This window comes from Moschus berezovskii, chromosome 23 (genome assembly GCF_049115385.1).
Source record: "Moschus berezovskii isolate FMDL1 chromosome 23, NW_MosBer_1.0, whole genome shotgun sequence".
NCBI classification, from domain to species: Eukaryota; Metazoa; Chordata; class Mammalia; order Artiodactyla; family Moschidae; genus Moschus; species Moschus berezovskii.
The window spans coordinates 44,470,152-44,491,823 of NC_142482.1; the positions used below are offsets into that span (position 1 = coordinate 44,470,152).

The 21,672-nt window shown below is 39.0% G+C and overlaps 1 protein-coding gene across 3 annotated transcripts in view; it reads left to right on the forward strand.

Annotated features, from left to right (window-relative positions):
* The first annotated feature begins 287 nt into the window (after nt 1-287).
* GPLD1 (glycosylphosphatidylinositol specific phospholipase D1) overlaps nt 288-21,672 on the forward strand; it is a 51,507-nt gene continuing 30,122 nt past the window's right edge. For all 3 annotated transcript variants that reach the window (XM_055406183.2, XM_088831510.1, XM_055406184.2), the window contains exons 1-8: nt 288-430; nt 898-980; nt 3,449-3,504; nt 11,960-12,038; nt 13,750-13,847; nt 14,336-14,446; nt 15,474-15,522; nt 16,395-16,449. In XM_055406183.2, the coding sequence (XP_055262158.2) occupies nt 393-430; nt 898-980; nt 3,449-3,504; nt 11,960-12,038; nt 13,750-13,847; nt 14,336-14,446; nt 15,474-15,522; nt 16,395-16,449 (569 nt within the window). In that variant the 5' untranslated portion in view covers nt 288-392. The remainder of the gene's footprint in view (nt 431-897; nt 981-3,448; nt 3,505-11,959; nt 12,039-13,749; nt 13,848-14,335; nt 14,447-15,473; nt 15,523-16,394; nt 16,450-21,672) is intronic.

Genomic DNA, 21,672 nt, shown 5'->3' on the forward strand with positions numbered 1-21,672 from the left:
ATTTCTACAGAGTTACACCTAAGTTCTCCCATGGATTAAGTGCAATAGATTGCATACTGGTATGTCAGGTGTATTCTGAACCGCTCATTTTCTGAATTCTTCTTTCTTGGTCCATGACCTGTCTCTCTCCACTCACACCCCACCTCTCCCCTGCTGCAAGTGTTATCAGCATCTTTGCTTGCAGGAATCTGACCAGGCAGCAGGTTCTGGATAAGCGCTATGAGAACAGCCGGGGAGAAAGAGGCCAGGAGTAGTTGCTGTTGTGTAATCCCATACGAGTGTCATTATCTGTTGCCAAATACTGAAAGAGAAGCCGGTTCCAACTGATCATCATAAAAGCTTTCCCAGCACTTGTGGCTTGCAGAGGCCAAAGAAGCCAGGCAACCAGATGTATGCGTGGAAAGATGCAAGAGAAATCGACTCTTGTGAGGTGAGGTGGCCAATATATGGATTATCAATACAATCAATATCTTTTAAAGATAAAGGTTATCAATATCTTTTTTTTTAATTTAATGAAAGCAAAGAATATTTGGAGACAACTTTGCTTCCATCTCCATCCAAATGTCATATTAAGAAGAAATCCAGGAGAAACCAATCAGATGATGGGAATGCTCCTACCGGGAGGCATTGAGATTTCAGTTTATCCCTTTTTTTTTCCCCTTTTCTCTCCCAGGTGGAGTTTGTTTGCTGTCCTGGTGAAGTTAAACAGTAGTTAAACAGTTGACTTCACTGGGAAATGATATTATTTTGAAATGAGGCAGGGTTTCCCGTGTCAGTGACCTGGTTAGAGGGAGAGCAGCTGGTCTGGGCCAGGCTTCTAGGCTCCGGGCTGCCGCAGCTCTGAGCATTGCTCGTCACCATAGGAGCGGGGAGTAATGAGAGCATGTCTGCTTTCAGATTCTGGTCAGGACTGCTGATGCTGCTGGGCTTCCTCTGCCCTAGAAGTTCACCATGTGGCGTTTCGACGCACATAGAAATAGGTAAGTGCCAGCTTCTTGTCATGGTATGAAGGACAGTGTATCTGTCAGAAACGTTAAGGAGGGGATTTAAAATCTATCCCATGTGTTGACAACAAGTTCCCCTGATGCCCTGAGCCATGCATGCGGCAGCGAAGGGAGAAAGCCCAGGCTGGAGTCGTCCAGGGTTGGGGACTGACTATCAGAGTGAAGTCCATGGAGGAGCAGGAAGGGGCTTTGGTCACTGGGTCTCGGGCTGTTTCTCTGCATGGGGAAGGAGGAACTGGATAAACCTGGGGGCGGGGGGCGTCCCATGAAGCAGAAGAACTGATAGAATGGGAGAAGAGAAAAGTGGGTGTAGCATTGGTAGGAGTGAGGAGTCTATTTTTGTTTTTACATTTCCAAGTATACGTAAAGGACCACATGTAGCCACGGGACTGGGTCCCCTGAGTCAAACAGCTTTAAAGATGGTTGGCTTCAGGGAGAGCAAGGAAGCAGGGGAGTTTGAGCAGTCCCTGGTATTAGAGATGCCCAGAATAATGGCAGGATTTGGGGAGCCCAGGGATATAATAAGCTGATGCCTATGAGCTCAGGGCAAAGGCTGAGTGATCTGGGTAAAGAGATGGTAGCACAAAAGGTTGGTTCTTGGATAAAATGTATTCGTAATGTTTTTTCACTCTTTCGATAAAAACAGTAATACTGTTTTAGTTATGCTACCTCTAGAAGGTTCAAGGCAGAACAAGATTATGAATGAAAAATGAAAATTTGGAAAGGGGGCAGGGAGGCTTAAGAGGGAGGGGATATATGCATACTTATGGCTGACTCACGTTGTTGTACAGCAGAAATTAACATTGTAAAGCATTTATCCCCCAATTTAAAACAAAATGAAAATTTATCAGTGCAAAGCAGAATATTGAGCTCTGCTGGGCAGGAACTATCTGATCACAGAATTATGATTTGAAGGAATACTAGAGGTCACTGAGTACAGTTCCTTTATTTTACAACAGAGGAAATTGATCGCAGAGAGTTTTCACAGCTAACTTGTTAGTGACCTAGTCTATAATTACATACCCTAACAGCTGGTCCAGTGTTCTTTCATGAAACATCTGTGCTAGAATGTTAGAGTCATTTAACATCTAAGATATTAGATGTTAGAGTTAGGAGACAGTGGAAAAGGGAATCAGGTGTAGGTTTTAATACCAGCTCTGCTATAAACTACATGAGTGACTCTGGGAAACTCACTTTCTCTTTCTCTTTTGCAAAATGAGAGAGCTGAACTTCTTGATGAATTCTAAATTATCTCGCACATCTAAGTTCTGTGAAACTGAAATTGCTAAAAACTCTAGCAGTGGGCCAAAGAGGAACAAATATAAGTGGGGATATTCAACTTTTTAATCTTTAGAGTTAAAAAATTAGCAAGACAGATGAAATCTCAAAATTTTAAAAATTCAGATAATTGCTTGCCTTTCTTCAGTAGGTAAACAAGGGTCCTAATAACTTATATGTTAATATAAATATAATGTGTTTATGTGACATAATTGAAGGCAATTCCAAATCTGCGCAGATTGTGAGGATTCTTATACCAAGAGAGTAAAACTTCGATAATTATTTGCCAATAACATACATGATTTCATAAATATCTTGCTTCTTGTTTTCACTTCTTATATAAGGCCTGTGTGGATGGTTGATATTTATGTGAGTTAATTAGAATTGGCTTCTTTTGTTGGTTTCAGTCTGTAAACCTCTATAATCTTATATAGCTGTTATTGCTTATAATATGGTAGTGGCCAGATTTTTGTGGATGTGACTTCCAATAGAAATAAGGTGTCACTTTTGACTGTCTCTTCACCAGGAGTGTTCCTGTTGTTGATACTAAGGAGACTGAGGGTGTGGGTGTGCATATCTTATGGGTGTGGGGGTGTGGGTGGAGCACGTGGCTTTTTGAGCCTTTTTTTCTCCTTCTAAAGTAGTCCAATGATGAGAAAACATTTGTGGGACATTGATTCAGTCCATGGTTTAGACCCTGTATTGTACAGATAAACTTGGTTTGTCTACCCCAGTGGGTTGTTGAAGCAAAATATAACTTCTGTTTGAGCTTTTGTCATGTGTCAGTCATTAGCTCATCACTTAGCCTTTTTCTTTTCTTTTCTTTTTTTTTTTGTGATTCTCTCACCAAACCTATAAGGTGGATGTTATTTATTTAATTTTACATAGGGGAGAGCTGAAGCCTAGAGAGGTAATGTAACTTACCCGAGGTCGTAAGAGCTAGTTAAGCAGAAACTGTAATTTTGATTTGTATCATAACAATATAAATATTGTTTGAATCTAACTATTGGCTAATGAAAATTACTAGTACAAATTAAATTTTTACATCCCACCTCCTTGACAGTTACAAGCACAAAATTATATCTTTTCCTTTTAAAAATGATCTTCAGGCAGTTCTGTTTTCAGTTATAGTTGGATTTAATTCATTTATATACTCATTCTTTCAGGACACAGAGCTCTGGAGTTTCTCCACCTTCAGGATGGGAGTATTAACTACAAAGAGGTAAGAAGTTTGATTTTTTTTCTTTTATTCCTTGGGCATTAGCTTTCTCTCATAGGTGACAAAAGTCCTACAGATATTGAAATATCTAGTTTCAATTAAAAAGATTAGTCCTTTTTATGTCTTTATAAAATATTAGTATTTGGGGTTAAAATGTATATCTCCTTTAGCACTACTTGAATATAATAATGAAATATTTTATATAAATTATAGTTCGAATTACATAATTCTCTGTACCATAATTTAACCAGTTCCCTATTTTAATTTTATTTTGAAATAATTTAAAACTGATAGAAAAGTGGAAAAAACTAGACAAATATTTTCTGGGTGACTTTTACCTAATTTCCCCAATTGTTGATAACTTACCCTGTTTGCCTTCTGAGCTTATGTATGCATATTGATTTTCCTCTGAGCCATTTGAGAGTTAATTGCTGAAGTGGTTGTCATTACCCTTCAATGCACCCTTGTGTACAGTAATTCCCTTTAACCTCAGGGGATACGTCCCAAGAACCTCAGTGCACGCCTGCAACTGTGGATAGTACTGAAACTCGTATATACTGTATTTTCCTACACATATGTACATACTTATGATAAAGCTTAATTTATGAATTAGGCACAAGTAAGAGAAACAACAGTGACTAAAAATAGAACAATTATAACAAAGTATGTAATCAGTTCACTTCAGTTCAGTTCAGTCACTCAGTCGCAACCGACTCTCCGTGACCCCATGAATCACAGCACGCCAGGCCTCCCTGTCCATCACCAACTCCCGGAGTTCACTCAAACTCATGTCCATCGAGTCGGTGATGCCATCCAGCCATCTCATTCTCTGTCGTCCCCTTCTCCTCCCGCCCCCAACCTTTCCCAGCATCAGAGTCTTTTCCAGTGAGTCAACTCGTCACATGAGGTGGCCAAAGCATTGCAGTTTCAGCTTTAGCATCAGTCCTTCCAATGGACTGGTTGGATCTCCTTGCAGTCCAAGGGACTCTCAAGAGTCTTCTCCAGCATCACACAATTATATAAATATGGTCTTTCTATCAAGATATCTTACTGTACAAATTTAATGTCTTTTCCATTTTATCTAAGCACTTAATTATACACTGTGCCTGTAACTTCTGCAGTTAGAGGTACTGTAGCAATACTAGCAGAAATTTCCTTTTCCTTCACAATTTCGTAGCTAGAATATTTATTTCCTTATTAAGTCTACAGCGTTCACCTTTTCACTTAGAGAAAGCACTTTACAACTTCTCTTTGGTATGTCCAAATTGCCAGCACCACTCTTGTGCTTTGGGGGCCATTCAGTTCAGTTCCGTCGCTCAGTCGTGTCTGACTCGTTGCTACCCCATGGACTGCAGCACACCAGGCCTCCCCGTCCATCACCAACTCACGGAGTTTACTCAAACTCATGTCCATTGAGTCAGTGATGCCATCCAACCATCTCATCCCCTGTCGTCCCCTTCTCCTCCTGCCTTCAATCTTTACCAGCATCAGGGTCTTTTCAAATGAGTCAACTCTTCGTATCAGGTGGCCAAAGTATTGGAGTCTCAGCTTCAACATCAGTCCTTCCAATGAATATTCAGGACTGACGAGATCTACTTGAACACAAGCACTGTACTACCTCGATCACAGGTCTGATAATGGAGACTACCAGGCAGGATGCAGTGGACAAAGGAATGATTCATGTTCTGGGTGGATAGAGCAGGACGGTGCGAGATTTCATCATCATACTCAGAATGGTGGCCAGTTTAAAAATTAGGAATTGCTTATTTCTGGAATTTTCCATTGAGATTTTAAAAAGTATTTATTTTCGGCTGTACTGAGTCTTCACTGCTGCGCGTGGGCTTGCTCTACCTGTGAGGAATGGGGGCTACTCTCTTGTGGCGCACAGGCTTCTCACTGCAGTGGCTTCTCTTGTTGGCGGGCACAGGTTCTGAGCTTGTGGGCTTCAATAGTTGTGGCTCGTGGGCTCAGCAGTTATGGCTCACAGAGAACTGGCTCAGTAGTTGTGGCACACAGGCTTAGTCGCTCCATGGCATGTGGGATCTTCCTGGACCAGGGATCAAACGGGGTGTTCTCTGCATTGCCAGGCAGATTCTTAACCACTGGACCACCAGGGAAGCCCCATTTAATATTTTGGAATTTGGGTAACTAAACCAAGGAAAGCAAAACCACAGATAAGGAGGGACTGTATTTCCTAAAAACAAGGATTATATGTGTGTGTGTGCATATACACATGCTACTATATACATCTGTATAACTACAGTGTGATAATAAATAATGACAATCGGGAAACCAACATAGAAATAACACTGTCGCCCAATCCCAGGCTCTTACAGATTTCAAGAGTTGACTCAGCATACTTCATGGTTCCAGGACTGATACAGAAGCTTGTGTTTAGTTGCAGTTCCCTCTGAGCTCCTCCAACCTGGAACGTTCCTCAGGCCTACCTTCTCTTTATTGTCCTCAATAGTTTGAAAAAGTACAGCCCAGTAACTCTGTAGAATGCACTTTCATTTGGTTTTGTTTGATGTTTCCTCATGGTTAGATTCTCCTGCAGGTGAGTTTTGGGCAGAAATCCTATAGACCATTGAAGTGATGCTGTACTCTTCTCATTGTGTTTTACCAAAAGGTCCATAATGTCAACTTGAACCATTTCTGGTGATGTTAACTGTTATTTCAGCTGTTTTATTTTTCATTCAGTTCTTTATGTCTTCTATTTGAGAGAACTTTTTTCTTTCTTTTTTTTTTGTTTCAGATGTGTTTGCAATTGTTCACTGAAGCATTTTTCTGGGGGTTGCTATAAAATATTTGTCAGATAATTCAGAAATTCCTGCCATCTCTTTGTGGGCATCTGATGATTGTCTTTTTTCATTCCTTTTGACATCTTTCTAGCTCTTGGTATGATGAGTGATCTTTGATTGTAGCCTGGACATTTTAGGTATTAGGTTATGAGACTCTGGATCTTCTTTAAACTTCCTGTTCTAGTTGTCTTCTTCTGATACCACTCAGGTAGTGGAAGGGGTCAGGGGACACTCCTTCCTAACTGCCAACGAGGGGTTAGAATTCAAGGTTCCTCACCGGGCTTCTCTTGATGCCTCGCTGGCCAGGATGGGTGAAAGTGAAAGTCGCTCAGTCGTGTCCGACTCTTTGCAACCCCATAGACTATACAGTCCATGGAATTCTCTAGGCCAGAATACTGGAGTGGGTAGCCTTTCCCTTTTCCAGGGGATCTTCCCAACCCAGGGATCGAACCTAGGTCTCTCGCATTGCAGGCGGATTCTTTAGCAGCTTAGCCACCAGGGAAGCCCCAGGATGGGTAGGAGTACCTAATTGCTGCTCCTCACTGTGGTCTTTACTGATGTCAGAAGGCAGAGGTGGCCTCTTACCGGGGTAGAGGTGGACGTCCTGATCTCCCCTGGGCCTCTTCTTATACTGCCCCCCTCCCCACAGCAGGGAAGGGGAGAGATCCCTTATTCCAGTAGGGATTGGATGTCCAGGCTCTCCTCATGGTCTCACTGATACCATAGGGTAGGGGACAGGGTGGCAGGGATGAAAGTCCTGGTTCCCTCCTTAGCCCTCTCTGATACCACTGTAGTGGGGGAGCTGGGGCACCTCATCGCAGGCTGGTGAGGAGGCAAGCCTAGGCTCCCCACAAGACCTTAGTGGTGAGGAAGTGTGGGGCCGTGTTTTTTTCTTGGGTGTTTGTCTAGAGCAGAGAGGTTAGTGTGCAGAAATTCTGTCTTGCTAGGCTGTCCCATGTCTGGTTTTGTGGCCTGAGAGTTGCAGACTTTTGTTTTGTCTACACCCATTGGAGTTTCTAGGCAGCTGGCTTTTCTAATATCCAGTTTGGACTACATGAAGCAAAAAGAAAATCCACAGAACTCACCACAGAGTATGCTTCAGCTCCTAGTCAACGTGCAGACTTATCTCTACCTTTGAGTCATAAGTTATATTCTTTCTGTAGACAGTGCCCAGGGTTTCAGCTGTATTTAGCAAAAAGAACAGGGATAAATACACCCACTCCATCTTCCTGGAAGCAGAAGTCCTATTGATGTTAATGATAATTTTGGTTAAGATGGTATCTGCCACGTTTTTGCATTGGAAAGTTAATAAATATTTTCTGTTTTTTTAAATAGTAAATATTTTGTAGGGAGATATATTGAGGTAATGCAAGTATTCTGTTCCTCATTAAACTTTTTAGCATCCATTGATTTTTGCCTGAAATAATTTTGATGTTTGCCAAATGTTTATCTGATTCTATCATTCCTTGTACATTTATAAATTTGCATTCTGCTATAAAGTAAAGCCTCTTCTTCCCCATTTATCTATCCCTTTATATTATATATTTATGGATTCCTATTTTATTCAATGGTTTATATCACATTATGTGCAGTGCTTAGTTGCCCAATTGTGTCTGACTCTTTGTGACCCCAAGAACTGTAGCCCGCCAGGCTCCTCTGTCCATGGGAATACTGGAGTGGGTTGCCATGCCTTCCTCCAGGGGATTGTCCCAAGCCAGGGATCAAACCCAGGTCTCTGGCATTGCAGGCAGATTCTTTACCGTCTGAGCCACCAGGGAAGCCCTTATGTCACATTACTACTATTATTTATCTTGATGCTCAAATTGTCCCAGAATTCATTTCAAGTTGGCTTTTGTGTCTGTTTAAAATCCTGAATTCACATGAAAACATCTCCAATTCCAATCCATCAGCACAGGATCTAATCTAATCTTCTCCAGGTTCTTACCTATAACTCCTTTCTCCAACAATGAGAAACCTGACCTCCATCATCCTCAATACAAGTTCTAGTTCTGACACGCTTCATCTCCCTAGGTAATTCAAGGAGCAAGTCCCTTCAGCCCTGATACTGCTAGTCGAATCCCCTTGGCCCAGAAACAAATGAAAAATGAAAATAAAACAGGGAAGATATACAGGATCAAGAAAGGATTAATATCCTTAATTGTTCCTGTAGTTGACTGAAATTTCTTTGTCTTCAGATTTGGGAGCAGATTCACTTTCAGAAGTCTGTTCTTATTGTTTTTTCATTTTTGCCAATATGTGAAAATAGTATTTTGTTAGGTTATATTGACAAATAATTGATTTATTATTATGAGGTTAAATATATTTTCAAGTGTTTATTGACTCTTTCTATTGCTTCTATGAATTGCCTGTGTCTTTTGCTCATTTTTCTATTAGGATATTAATCTTGATGTGAAGAATGACTTTTTTTTTTTTTACTAAATATAGCATCTTATCATGTATCAAATGATTCTCATGGTTATTTATTTTTCTCTTAAATTTGTTTCTGGTGGTTTTTTTTTTTTACCATGCAGAGCATTAACAATTTTGCGTAGTTAAGTGCATCAATCTTTTCTTTCATGGTTTCTGCCTGTATGTTTTGCTTAGAAATATCATTCCCATTCTGAGATTATACAAAGATTCACTTAAAATGTGTCTTGTTATTTTCATGGCTCTGTTTTTGACATTTAACTCTCTCATTTATCTTGTCCTTAATTTTTGCATAAAGCATGATAGGGATCCAGTAACCTGTTACTGATGATGTCAATTTCAAGTCAATGTCACCTAGGCTAAGTATGGATTCCCTGTAAGAATGGAGTGTTCATTGCCATGGGGTTGTGCCAACCCAGTTGTTGATTACTCCATCCTTTGTTCATCTCTATCATGCATTAAGTTATTATGGTTGAGTCTATTTCTTTACTCTTTATTCTGTTTCATTGATCTGTGTCTTTTGGTGCATTTTTATATCTGAAGGATATATCCTCCTTCTGTACTCTTTTCCCCCTAGCAGTTTCCCGACTTTTTTTTAACACCTTTTCTTAAAATTTATTTTTAATTGAAGTATAATTGCTTTACAGTGTTGCTCGTTTCTGCTGTACAACAATGTGAATCAGTTATATGTATACATGCATCTTTTCCTCTTGAGCTTCTCTCCTACCTGACACCTTTACTTTTTAAAATTTACTTTAGAATTGTTTAAAATTCACTTTAGCATTATTTTTCCCTATTAAATAAAACTATCTCACTGGGAGATGCAGATTCAACAAGTCTTAATACATATAAAGTGACCATTACAGTGGCTGCTAAGATAAATATTCAGCAAAGTTAATTATTACTTTTAAGTGGCAAAAGTCCAACTCCAACTATCTTTAGAAAAAAGACTTTAAGGGTTCATGTAACTGATAAGCCTGGGGCAGAGCTGGACTAAGAGGTCTAAGTGGTACTCTCTTTCCTAGACACTGGATGACACTGGCCATCCAGGTCTCAGTTTCTAAGTTTAAAATCCCTGAAGAGGTGAAAACTTCCCTGGCAGTCCAGTGGTTAAGAATCTGCGCTGTCACTGCAGGGGGCACAGATTCAGTCTCTGGTAGGAGAACTAAGATCCCAATTACCTGCACAGTGTGGCCAAAAATAAAAAAAATAAAATGGAGAAAGAGCATCATCTTGAAAACAAAAGAATGTCTTTAAAAAAAAAAAACTCTGAAGAGAAGAAAGCATTTTCTTTCTTCTCCCCACAGCTCTAGCTGAGAAGTCTTGGGGGACATTCTAGTTGAACTAGCTTTTGTCAAACAAACATCTCTGAGCCAAACACTGTAGTGGGAGTGGATACGCCGCCCTTGTTCCCCTGTGGTCAGTCAGCCTCACCTGCCCAGTATGGAAGTGATTCTGTCTTTAGAAGACTGGGGATGAGACACTCTTTAAAAAAGCAAAAACAAAAAGTAGGTGATACTGTATTTCCATCTGTTTCAAGTTCTTTGAGGTACTTTGTTGCTTCTACATCTAGCCTATGTTATTAGTAAGTCCCTACTGAAAAATTAAAAAGTGGATTGCCACACTTTGTCCATTGGGTCAGAGTTCATTTGCAGATAGTGGAAACCCCTCTTATGCTGAGAGGGGTACAAGACCACGTTTTAGGGGATTCAGTGCTGAGAAACTATGAGAAATGGAGGAGCAGACTCTAAGCTGAGTATCCAGAAAGGACTCCCAGAACAACACACAGAACTGGCCTGCCAGAGCCACTAAGCAGTCAAACAGACACTGTTCCATTCACGAGCTCCATGTCCAACTGTCTCCTATGTGGTTTGGAAAGTAAGGAGCCGCCATCTTGACTGTTGGCTCCGGGACCTCATCACCTCAGCCAAGCTCCTTAGTAGCAAAATAGATGCCCTCTACTCTGCCTGTGATCACCTGGGCCCCCTCTACTTCTGCTCCGGAAAGGCCAAACACTTCCTGATGGCTGGGAGCAAACAAGGGAGAAGTGACTCCTGAGTAGTGGCTGGGGAATGTAGTCTTCATTTTCTAGTCCCTAGCACTCATCTGGATGTAGCCATAAGGGGGTTGGAATGGGATGGAGTGAGCCAGGCCACCAAGGAAGAACGCTGGGAAGAAAACCTCTACCACCGACTTATACATCATTTTGGAAATGGCAAAGGGTATTTTTGTAACCCTCCAGAAGGTTATAGTCTTAACCTTTAATCTATAAAGGATATTATCTTACTCTAAAGCACAGGTAGCAACTATAAACATACACACACACACAAATAGATATAAACTGATATATGTATATGTGTTGGTATATATATATATATTTATATTTATGTGTGTGTGTTAGTCACCCCGTCATGTCTGACTCTTTGTGACCCCATGGACTGTAGCTCACCAGGCTCCTCTGTCCATGGGATTCTCCAGGCAATGATACTGGAGTGGGTTGGCATTTCCTTCTCCAAGGGATCTTCCTGACCCAGGGATCAAACCTGCATCTCCTTGCATCTCCTATGCCTCCTGCATTGGCAGGTGGGTTCTTTACCACTAGCGCCACCTGGGAAGCCCCAATAAATATATATGTATACGTGTCTGTATTTTTCTCATTTTACTTGTTGTCACTAGGTCATCAAAAAACTTACCACACTCCAGTTCTGGGTCAGTGAAATAGTCTTGGAGAAATCTTATTCTTCTGGGTAGACAGAAAAAAAGCAAAAGGTTAAATAGGTGTGTTTTTTTGTTTTGTTTTTTACTACTACTTAATCGGCTTGTTTGTTTTTGGTAGGAAAGCCTGGTAGGCTGCAGTCCATGGGGTCACTAAGAGTCGAACACGACTGAGTGACTTCACTTTCACTTTTCACTTTCACGCATTGGAGAAGGAAATGGCAACCCACTCCAGTGTTCTTGCCTGGAGAATCCCAGGGGCGGGGGAGCCTGGTGGGCTGCCTTCTATGGGGTCGCACAGAGTCGGATACAACTGAAGCAACTTAGCAGCAGCAGCAGGGTGCTGTTTGAATTATATTGATACAAGAGTTATTTCTTTATGCCTGTCTTCCTTTACTTCTTCCTTCCATCACTTCTCCCCTACCATCACATCATTCTAACTTCCCACACCCGGGCCTGCTTTTCCCAGGCTGTTGACTCTTGCCCTCTAACCTCTGTATTTTCCTGCTCCCCAGCTGTTACTTAGGCACCAGGATGCATATCAGGCTGGATCCGTGTTTCCTGACTCATTTTACCCTAGCATCTGTGAGAGAGGTAAGATGAAGACTTACAGACCAGATGACGTTGCTTTTCCTTTGTTGATAGGAATAGCTCAGACTCAAAAAAATATCAAACGACACATTATATTTTCCACTATTGTTGATCCATGACTTAGTTCGGTTGTATTTTCCATTTAACCGAAACTTAACTTGCTTAAGGGTAGAAATTCTGAAAGCTTTATTCTGAGCACCCTGACTTACTCTCCTGCTTCATGGCAGAAGAGAGAACATTTTGAAGGAAATCAAAAGGTTCGAGTTTTTATTCCTTGGATGTTATCTGTTAGCGTGTGACCTTGAAAAAGCCCCTTCCATGCTGAGTCTCAGTTTCCATGTCTGCAGCATAGTAATATCTAAATTACTGTTTAATAGTAATAATTAATGCATGGCTGGCTGCTGTACTGAACTGCTGTTGGCATTAACGTGTGTTATTATGTCAAGTGTTATGCAAACCCAAGATAATATTAAGTTAAATGTACTTCAGTTATACTTTAAACAAAAGTGGTTAGGCTATTTTTAGTTTAATAATGATCTAAAAAATTTGACTTGAGGGATCTGAACTCTGGGATTTTGCTTTTGATTGCTTCTATGGCATGTGACACTCCATGAAGAATCTGGCACTTGAAGGTTGAGAACAGATGTCAGTTTCTGTTTGTTTTTTTTTTTTCACTCACCCCTCCTGTGGGAATAAAGAGGCATATAGCACACCCCATTTCAAAATATTATAAATTCAAATACTGGAAAGCTGTTGGAATATCTGCTTTTTTCTTTTGTGTTGTTAGGGAGGCTGACTGTGATGGAAAAGAAGATTAAAAAAAAAAAACAAATTAAAAAAAAGAAAACAACAGGGACAGCTTGTTTCTTTAGGGTACAGAACTTAACACTTCCAGCTTCTCTTGCAGCCCAGCTATTTCTAGATGCTATGAGCAGTTAAGGCTCCTTTTGTTTTTGGCTGGCCATTCTGTCTTAGAGGCTTCCTTTGAATACTGACTCAGGAAACTAAGAGGCTTGGAGGGAAGGCGAAGGATCGTAGCAACACAGCAGGTGGTGGTGGAATATTTCATTGAGAATCTCCAACGTTTTAAAGAATTGGGGTATAGTTGCTTTACAATGTTGCACTGGCTTCTGTTGTACCTTGAAGTGAATCAGCTATTTGTATACGCATATGCCCTTCTTTGTATTTCCTTCCATCGAGGTTACCACGGAACACTAAGTAGAGTTCCTTGTGCTACACAGCAGGTTCTCATTAGTTATCTCTTTTGTGCATATTGGTGTCTATATGTCAATCCCAACCTCGCAGTTCATCCCCTGCTTCTCTCTTGGTATCCATATGTTTGTTCCCTACATCTGTGTCTCTATCTCTGCCTTGCAAACAGGTTCATCTGTACCATTTTTGTAGATTGCATGTTTGTGCATTAATATACGACGTTTTTCTCCCTCTGACTTACTTTGTATGATAGTCTTTAGGTTCATCCACATCTCTGCTAATGACCCACTTTCATTCTTTTTTATGACTGAGTAATATTCCATTGTTCAAATAGACACAAGTACCCCAGTGTTTGTTGAGGCACTGTTTACATTAGCAAAGACATGGAAACAACCTAAGTGTCCACTGCCAGACGAATGGATGAAAAGCGATGTGGTACGTATATACAAGAGAATCTCCAGCCTTTTAAGAAGGAGCTCTGACGGTTGCTCTGTTTTGTCAGGACATCTCCATGATGTGTCAGAGAGCACTCACTGGACTCCTTTTCTTAACGCAAGCGTTCATTATATCCGGAAGAATTATCCTCTTCCCTGGGATGAGGTAGGGACACTCTGTAACCCTAAAAACACTCCGTTCCAGACTTGCCAAGTACTATTGTTGCACCTGCATTAACTCCATTTCTAACCCCAACCCTTAGTCCAGACTCTGTGGGCTACTCACCCTTCTGCCTCAACACCAAACGCAGCATATGGGACATAGTAAATAGCTAGTTAACAATTGAACAAATGATTTTTCAAAATTTACATCGTCAGTTTTATTTTAAATAAACAATGTTTTTAAAATTTGGGGCATGTCGTGTGGTCATTTTGCTCTCCTAGTAAATAAATCTGAAAGCAGTTTCAAGGCACTCAGAAACATTTCCAAAAAAAGTCCTTTGTGGTTTGGGGGTAAGGACAACATACCTGTCTCTGATGTTTTGTGAAGTCTCAGAAATGGAAATGAATTCATATTTGTTAATCCTTTGAATAAGATTGTTATAAAATGACTACCTTTCCCCCACCCCCAACTCTAATTTGCTTATTTGGCAGGACACAGAGAAATTGGTAGCGTTCTTGTTTGGAATTACGTCTCACATGGTGGCTGATGTCAACTGGCATAGCCTGGGTATTGAACAAGGATTCCTCAGGACGATGGCTGCCGTGAGTACATAGCTTCAGGTTAATGACTTTGTGGGAATGATATTGTCCTACCCAAGATTCAAAACTGACTCTTTTAGGATAGTTAGGGACTTTGGAAAGGTTATGTACTCACTGCTATGTTTAAAATGGATAATCAACAATGTTGTGTGCCAGTCTGGATGGGAGAGGGGTTGACGGGAGAATGGATACATGTATGCATATGACTGAGCCCCTTCGCTGTTCACCTGAAACTACCACGACATTGTTAATCGGCTATCCCTAAAAATAAAATGTTTTCGGTGTTAAAAAATGAAATTAAAAAAATTATTAAAAACCCGACCATTTTAGGAAAAGAAAAACTTTAGGTTATTCAGATTCACATGGAAATAAGACTCTTTGCCCAATGCGGTATTCACTAGATTTCCATCTCTTCTTGTTCGTTGCTCTTACATATTTGCTACCCTGGTAAATTCATCCATGTGGGCAGATTGACTAATGTGCCCTGAAAACAGCCACAGATGTCATGTTCTGTTTAGTCACAAACAATATTTGAGAAATTTTATGTTTTATTCAAGCTGTGCATCTTAATAGTAGAGGTATAAACCCCTACTGTCTGGTTCTATTTAAAATGAATTAACATGCTTTTGCTTTTTTTCCTTTTTTCTTTTCTATATGAAGATGCCATATCCCCATTGAAAATTGTAACCTTACCTGGTGAAAGTCCCCTCTGGTTATTCATTGATATTAACACTATCCTGTAAAAAATTTAAACTTGCACTTAGAGATTGTTCATGTATCCTGTTAGGTACAAATGTTTGCAGTAGCTGTATCTGTTAAGACATGAAGCATACAACTCAGCTGCCAGTGTCATTTTTTAAAACAAATGATAAAATTAAATGTTTCTTTGAAAAGTAAGTCCAGTCACTACTACGCGTCCTCAGCAGTCACTGGGTTAGGCTATCATCTCCCACCGCCTCGCTTCATTGCGGGGTAGGAGTGTGGGCTTCAATTTGTGATATATACTAGATGGTTCTCTTTTTTCCCTCAGATTGATTTTCACAACTCCTATTCCGAGGCACATCCTGCTGGTGATTTCGGTACTATTTATTTACATTTGCCAGAGTTTCTTTCGTGGTAGTTATATTTCACTTGTAGTCATTATTGTACCGTATGTAGGTATGTTTTTAGTTTCTTGCCACTAGCTTTCTGTTTTAATATTGCACTTGTTTAGAGTATAGGAATTCTTCATTTAATATAGAGATGCACATCTGCAAAGATTATAAATATATGTATATATATGCATTATATATATGTATCTATATTATATATAATATATAATATTATATATGTATTTTGTAAAAACCAAACAAAAAATGGGGATTTCCCTGGTGGTTCAGCGGTTAAGAAGTCTTTGCGCTTCCACTGCAGGGGGCTAAGGTTCAATCCCTGGTCAGGGAAATTCCACTTGCCTTAAGGTGCAGCCAAAAAAAGAACAGAACAACCAAAAAAACACCATTATATTTTATCATTGACTTGTGCCTTTATCTTAGAAAAGCATTACTTTTAAAATCAGATTTAAATTCATTGCCTAGTGTCTCCTAATACTTTAGCTTTAAATGGATAAACTCCATCTTTTTCTATATTTAATTACCTTTAAATATGCACAGTATTGGTGAGTAGTGTTTATTTAAATAGAAGAATCTTTATGGTCCATCTTAAAGTAAAAAACCTTTCGGTTATATGAGTTTCTTTATTCTCTTAATTAATTCTCTTTCTTAATTCATGTGTTTCACTAAAATTTTAAAAGATCATTTTTTTTTAAAGATGTGCCTATGCAGCTAAAATAATGAACAGAAACCTGTAACAGTGTAAGGAACTAATAAACTGAATTGTGTAAATTTATGTTCAAAGAAGCTTGCTATGTATTGTCATTAATTCTCCAAAAGCAAATATTTTTCTCATATCATAGGAGGAGATGTGTTGAGCCAGTTCGAGTTTAAATATAATTACCTCTCACGGCACTGGTAAGAGCAATTACATTTAAATATATGATACCCAAGTGGCAGTTAGGAGCTTGACTCTTTTTTTCCCTAGAAAATAAAACTTACAAGGAGCCTTCTACATTTGCACATGTTGAAAAGTACAACTAAAGATTAGACTAGTCTAAGTAGATTCTTTTAAAAATCTGTGAATTATGCCAAGCATGTAAAATGATGTATTTTTTTGGGGGGGGGTTTTATTTTTTTATTTTTTTTAAAAAAAAGAATTTTATTAAAAAAGCACAAATGCAAAGAAATGAACAGAGGAAAATTTATGCGTCGAACCTGGACTGGTCACTTATGATAATATACATGCTACAATTCCATTCTCTCCAATCATTCCACCTTCACCCTCTCCCACAGAGTCCCAAAGACTGTTCTATATACCTATGTCTCTTTTGCAGTCTCTTATACAGGGTTCAGGTTACCATTTTTCTAAATTCCATATATGATGTATTTTTAATAAATAAAAAATAAGATGATCCACACTGTATAGCTGCCAGCTACCTTAAGAAGTAGACCATAGCTGGAATATAGAGGCTCCCTGCCTCTCCTTCTGTCATCACCTTTTCTCCCACTAGGTATAACCACAACCTTAGGTTTGCTTAATCACTTAGTCACTTTTCCCTTAGAGTTTTACTACATGTAGCCGTATCCATAGGCTTCTCAAGTGGTACCAGTGGTAAAGAACCCGCCTGTCAATGCAGGAGACATAAGAGATGCGGGTTCGATCCCTGGGTCGGAAAGATCCCCTAGAGTAGGAAATGGCAACCCACTCCAACATTCTTGCCTGGGAAATTCCAATAACAGAGGAGCCTGGTGGGTTGCTGTCCATGTGGTCGCAAAGAGTCAGATACAACTGAGCACATAAGCACAGTCATATCTGTATGAAAAATATTATATGGGTTTTTACTTTAAATAGAATTCTACATCATGCATTTTGCTTAAAATTAAATTTTAAATTAGAATTTAATTTAGAAATGTTTCTTGTTTAAAATTATTTCCCTGACATTTAATCATATCGATATGTTCAGCGATAGTTCATTGATTTTCACCACTGTATGGTCCTCCCTTGTGTAAATCTACCAAAATGACTTGATTCTAGTGTTGATGGGTACGTAAGTAGTGTTAAGTGTTTTTGTTTTATACGTCATGTTGCTGTGTACATTTTTGCACTGGAGGGGAATCTCTTTCAAGTTAATGGTACCAGAAGTGGAACTGTTGGGCCATAGGACTTAGGCATGTTTAACCTAAATAAATAATCCCTGGCTGTCATTTAGAACGGTCTTCCCAATTTGTACTCCCATCAGCTTTGTTCTCCTCCTTCTGCGTTCTGTAATACTTGGTATTGTCCAGCTTTAAAATTTTTCTAACCTATTTGATATAAAGTGGTATCTCCTTATTGTTTTAATTCACATTTCCCAGGTTACTGTTATAATAAGGTTGAATATTCTTTCATATTTTATCGACTGTGTTTCATTTTAAGTGAGAAACTTGTTTGGTTTTTAGCCTATTTTTCTGTTGGGTTTTCCTCTTTATTTCTGCGTATTCTTGTTATATTCTGGGTTCTGATCTTTTGTCAGTGTATCAATTATTTGTTATAAATATCTTTTAATAGTTCATGGCCTGTCTTTTTACTTATGGTATATCTTGATAAACAGAATTTATTAATTTTAATGTAGTTGAATGTATCAGTCTTTTCTTTTGTAATCTATACTTTTAACATCTTATTTAAGAAATCCTTTCCTACCTTGAGGGCATGAGGTTATTCTCCTACATAGCCTTCTAAATATTTTATAGTTTCATTTTTCTTCTTTTTTCTAATTTGTCTTCTAAACTGTAGGATAATTGCTTTACAGTATTGTTGGTTTCTGCCGTCTATCAGTATGAATCAGCCACAGGTGTACATATATCCCCTCCCTCTGAATTTCCCTCCCACCCCTTCCCACCCTTCTAGGGTATCACAGTATCGTTTCATTTCTTAACTTTATATCTTTAATTTACCTGGAGTTAAGTTTTTGTATATTCTGTGATAGAAATTTTATTTTTTTCCTACAGAGATAACTGATTGTCTCAGAATCATTTATCAATAGCCTAATTTTCTTCACTGATCTATAATGTTCTCTCTGACATAAAATTCCATGTGTACGCAGGTCAGTTTCTGGGCTTTCTATCATGTTCTATTTGTCTAATTGACTATTCCTGAGCAATACTGAGTTTTAAAACTAAAACAGCTTTAATGCATTTTGACATCTATCAGGGCTGATTTTCCAACCTGTCCTTTTTCTTCAAATGTACCTTGAAGAAATGTACCTTTCTTCAAAGGTATACTCCTCACTTGATTCATGAAATCAGATGAGGAGTATACTTTCCTTTGCTGTTTTCTGAAAGTTTGTGTAAGATTATAACTTTGATTTCTTGAATGTTTGGTAGAACTCGTCTATAAAGCCAGATGTTTTAAAAAGTAGTGACTTTGGGTTTTAGGACTGTACTGTTTTTCAGTTTCTTCTTAAAGAGTTTTATTATTTCTCTAGGACTTTTCTATTTTGTCTGAGTGTTTAAACATTTTGGCATAAGGGAGTTCATAATATCCTCATTTTTCCCCCTCATTTTACTTGTACTTCTGTTCGTTTGGTATCTGTAATGTTATTTATTGTGCCTTCTCTTATATTTTTAAACAATTAATCATGTCTAATATTTTTCAGTTTTATTATTGAAAAAAACTTTTGGCTTTATCGACCCTTTCTATTAATGCTATATGTTCTTTTTCTCTTTCATTACTTTTTCTTACATTTATTTTTTTCCTTCTACTCTTCTTTGGTTCCTGTGAAATTTGAGTCTTGACTTTAAGGTCTACCAAATGATTAATTTTTATCCATTAGCATTTATTTAATTATCTATTATTAATTTTTCATCTGTACTTGAATGTTAATTCTCCAATTTGTGGTTTAACATTATATATATACATATATATATATATATATGTATTAGCTCAAGCTTTTTAAATGTACTGCTCAAATCAGAAGATTCATAAGTTTTAAATATAATCTTACTACTTTTATCTGGACAGTAAATGAATTACTGAGAAATTCATTGAAAATCTCCTTCTACGATGATGAAATTTTTCAATTTCTCCTTGTAGTTAGGTCAAAGTTTGCTATACATGTGTTTGAACATATGTTGTTAAGTATATTCACGTTTTCAAATCTCATGTCATTCTGGTGAATCGAACTTTCTATCTGGTGGCTGTCTTTATATTTTACAACACTTACTGCCTTCAAGTCCGATTTATCAGATATTACTGTTGGATACACTTTTGTTTTTGTTTTCTTCACATGTTTACTAAGCAGACGGGACGCGACATGACTCTGTCCCTCAGTCCTAGTCTCTGAGTATGGAGAGCTGGAAGCAGGGAGGAAAGCTTACAGAACAAAAAAGAACTAGAGCTGGGGGCCTGGCAAGTTGCCCATTCCCTTCTCTGGTCCAGCTGCCTCAGAACTAAAGGAGACCCAGAACCATCAGGTCACTCTCAAGGCAGTTGAGGACCACTGGCCTTTGGATGCCCAGGAAGAGGTGGCGGCAGCAGGGACCTGAGGTTCCCCACTGACTCTCCACACAGGGCGCTCCGCTCTGGATGAGATGCCCAGTTCACACTGGGCATCATCCGGGATCTGGTCTTCTTTCAGTTATATTCAGCGGTGCTTGAATTCCTCAAGGCTTGAGTTACAGCTGCATTTCTCCAGGGAAGGCTTGTCTTGCATTCTGCAGGCTACCTCAAGGCACCATTAACTGGGACCACATTTAAATGATATTCAACCCTAGAAGTTTTTCTGACTACACAGATAGCATGAATGCAAGACCAAACATTTGTAGGGCTGGATCGTGGTTACCGACTCTAGGGGCGAGATAGCTTTCCCTCTCTCTTATCCATTTCCAAGATGAAGACAGAGGTTTCTTAGCTGTCTTTGTTAGTATGTTGGATTTATTTCTGGCTAATATTCATGCAGAAGGTATAGCCTTTGATGAGGAGTTTCCTGTGAGAAATGGCCCACTTTGGGTGATTCCTATACTTTAGCTCTTGTCTCTTGTATGCCATACAACTATCCAAAAAAAAAAGAAACCTCCTAGGTTCCAGGTTTAGCAGATGTCTTCAGGGCAAAAACCAGCTTTCCCACTCACTTACCTGCCAAAGTTTCCAGCTCCAACTTATTTTGGGCCATTGGAAAATTTCACTTTCTTGCTAGCTTGATGATTCATCTAAAAAAATATTTTTGTTAGGCTTTTTGCTACACTTTTAAGCTATATTTATGGAGAAGACCATTCTGGTGTGCTTCTAAGTAAAAAATGGACATCTCAATTGATTTCTTCTTATAGATACACTAAATTAGGTTTTGTTTGTATTTATATTTATGTCTGGTACAATCTAAGGTTTCTTAAATAAAGGTAAAAGATAACAGTATAAACCTAATTTTTAAAATGTGGCTCTTCCTCCAACTGAAATAACTAATACCTCTGAATCAAAAACTTGACTTAGAATTCTTTTTTACTACCTACCACTGTGCATTCTGAGAAGTTATTTTGGAGTGTTTTTAAAAAATGATTCCTGAGAATGATTCAACTCAAAAGAATAAAAATATCTTCTATTGCTCTTTGAATTCACAAAACTAAACATTCCTTTTATTTGTTGTTGTTCAGTTGCTAAGTCCTGTCTGACTCTTGGTGACCCCATGGACTGCAGCATGCTAGGCTCCCCTGACCTTCACTGTCTCCTGGAGTTTGCTCAGATTCACGGCCATGGAGTTGGTGATGCCATCTAAACATCTCATCTCCTGCCACCCTCCTCTCCTTTTGCCTTCAGTCTTTCCCAACATCAGGGTATTTTCCAGTGAGTCAGCTCTTCTCATCATGTGGCCAAAGTATTGGAGCCTCAGTTTCAGCATCAGTCCTTCCAATGAATATTCAGGGTTGGTTTCCTTTAGGTTTGACTGGTTGGATCTCCTTGCTGTCCAACAGACTCTCAAGAGTCTTCTCCAGCACCACAGTTCAAAAGCATGAATTCTTCAGCACTCAGCCTTCTTTGTGATCCACCTCTCACATCTGTACATGACTACTGGAAAAACCATTTGACTATATGCACCTTTGTCAGCAAAGTGATATCTCTGCTTGTTAATATGCTGTCTAGGTTTGTCACAGCTTTCCTTAAAGGAG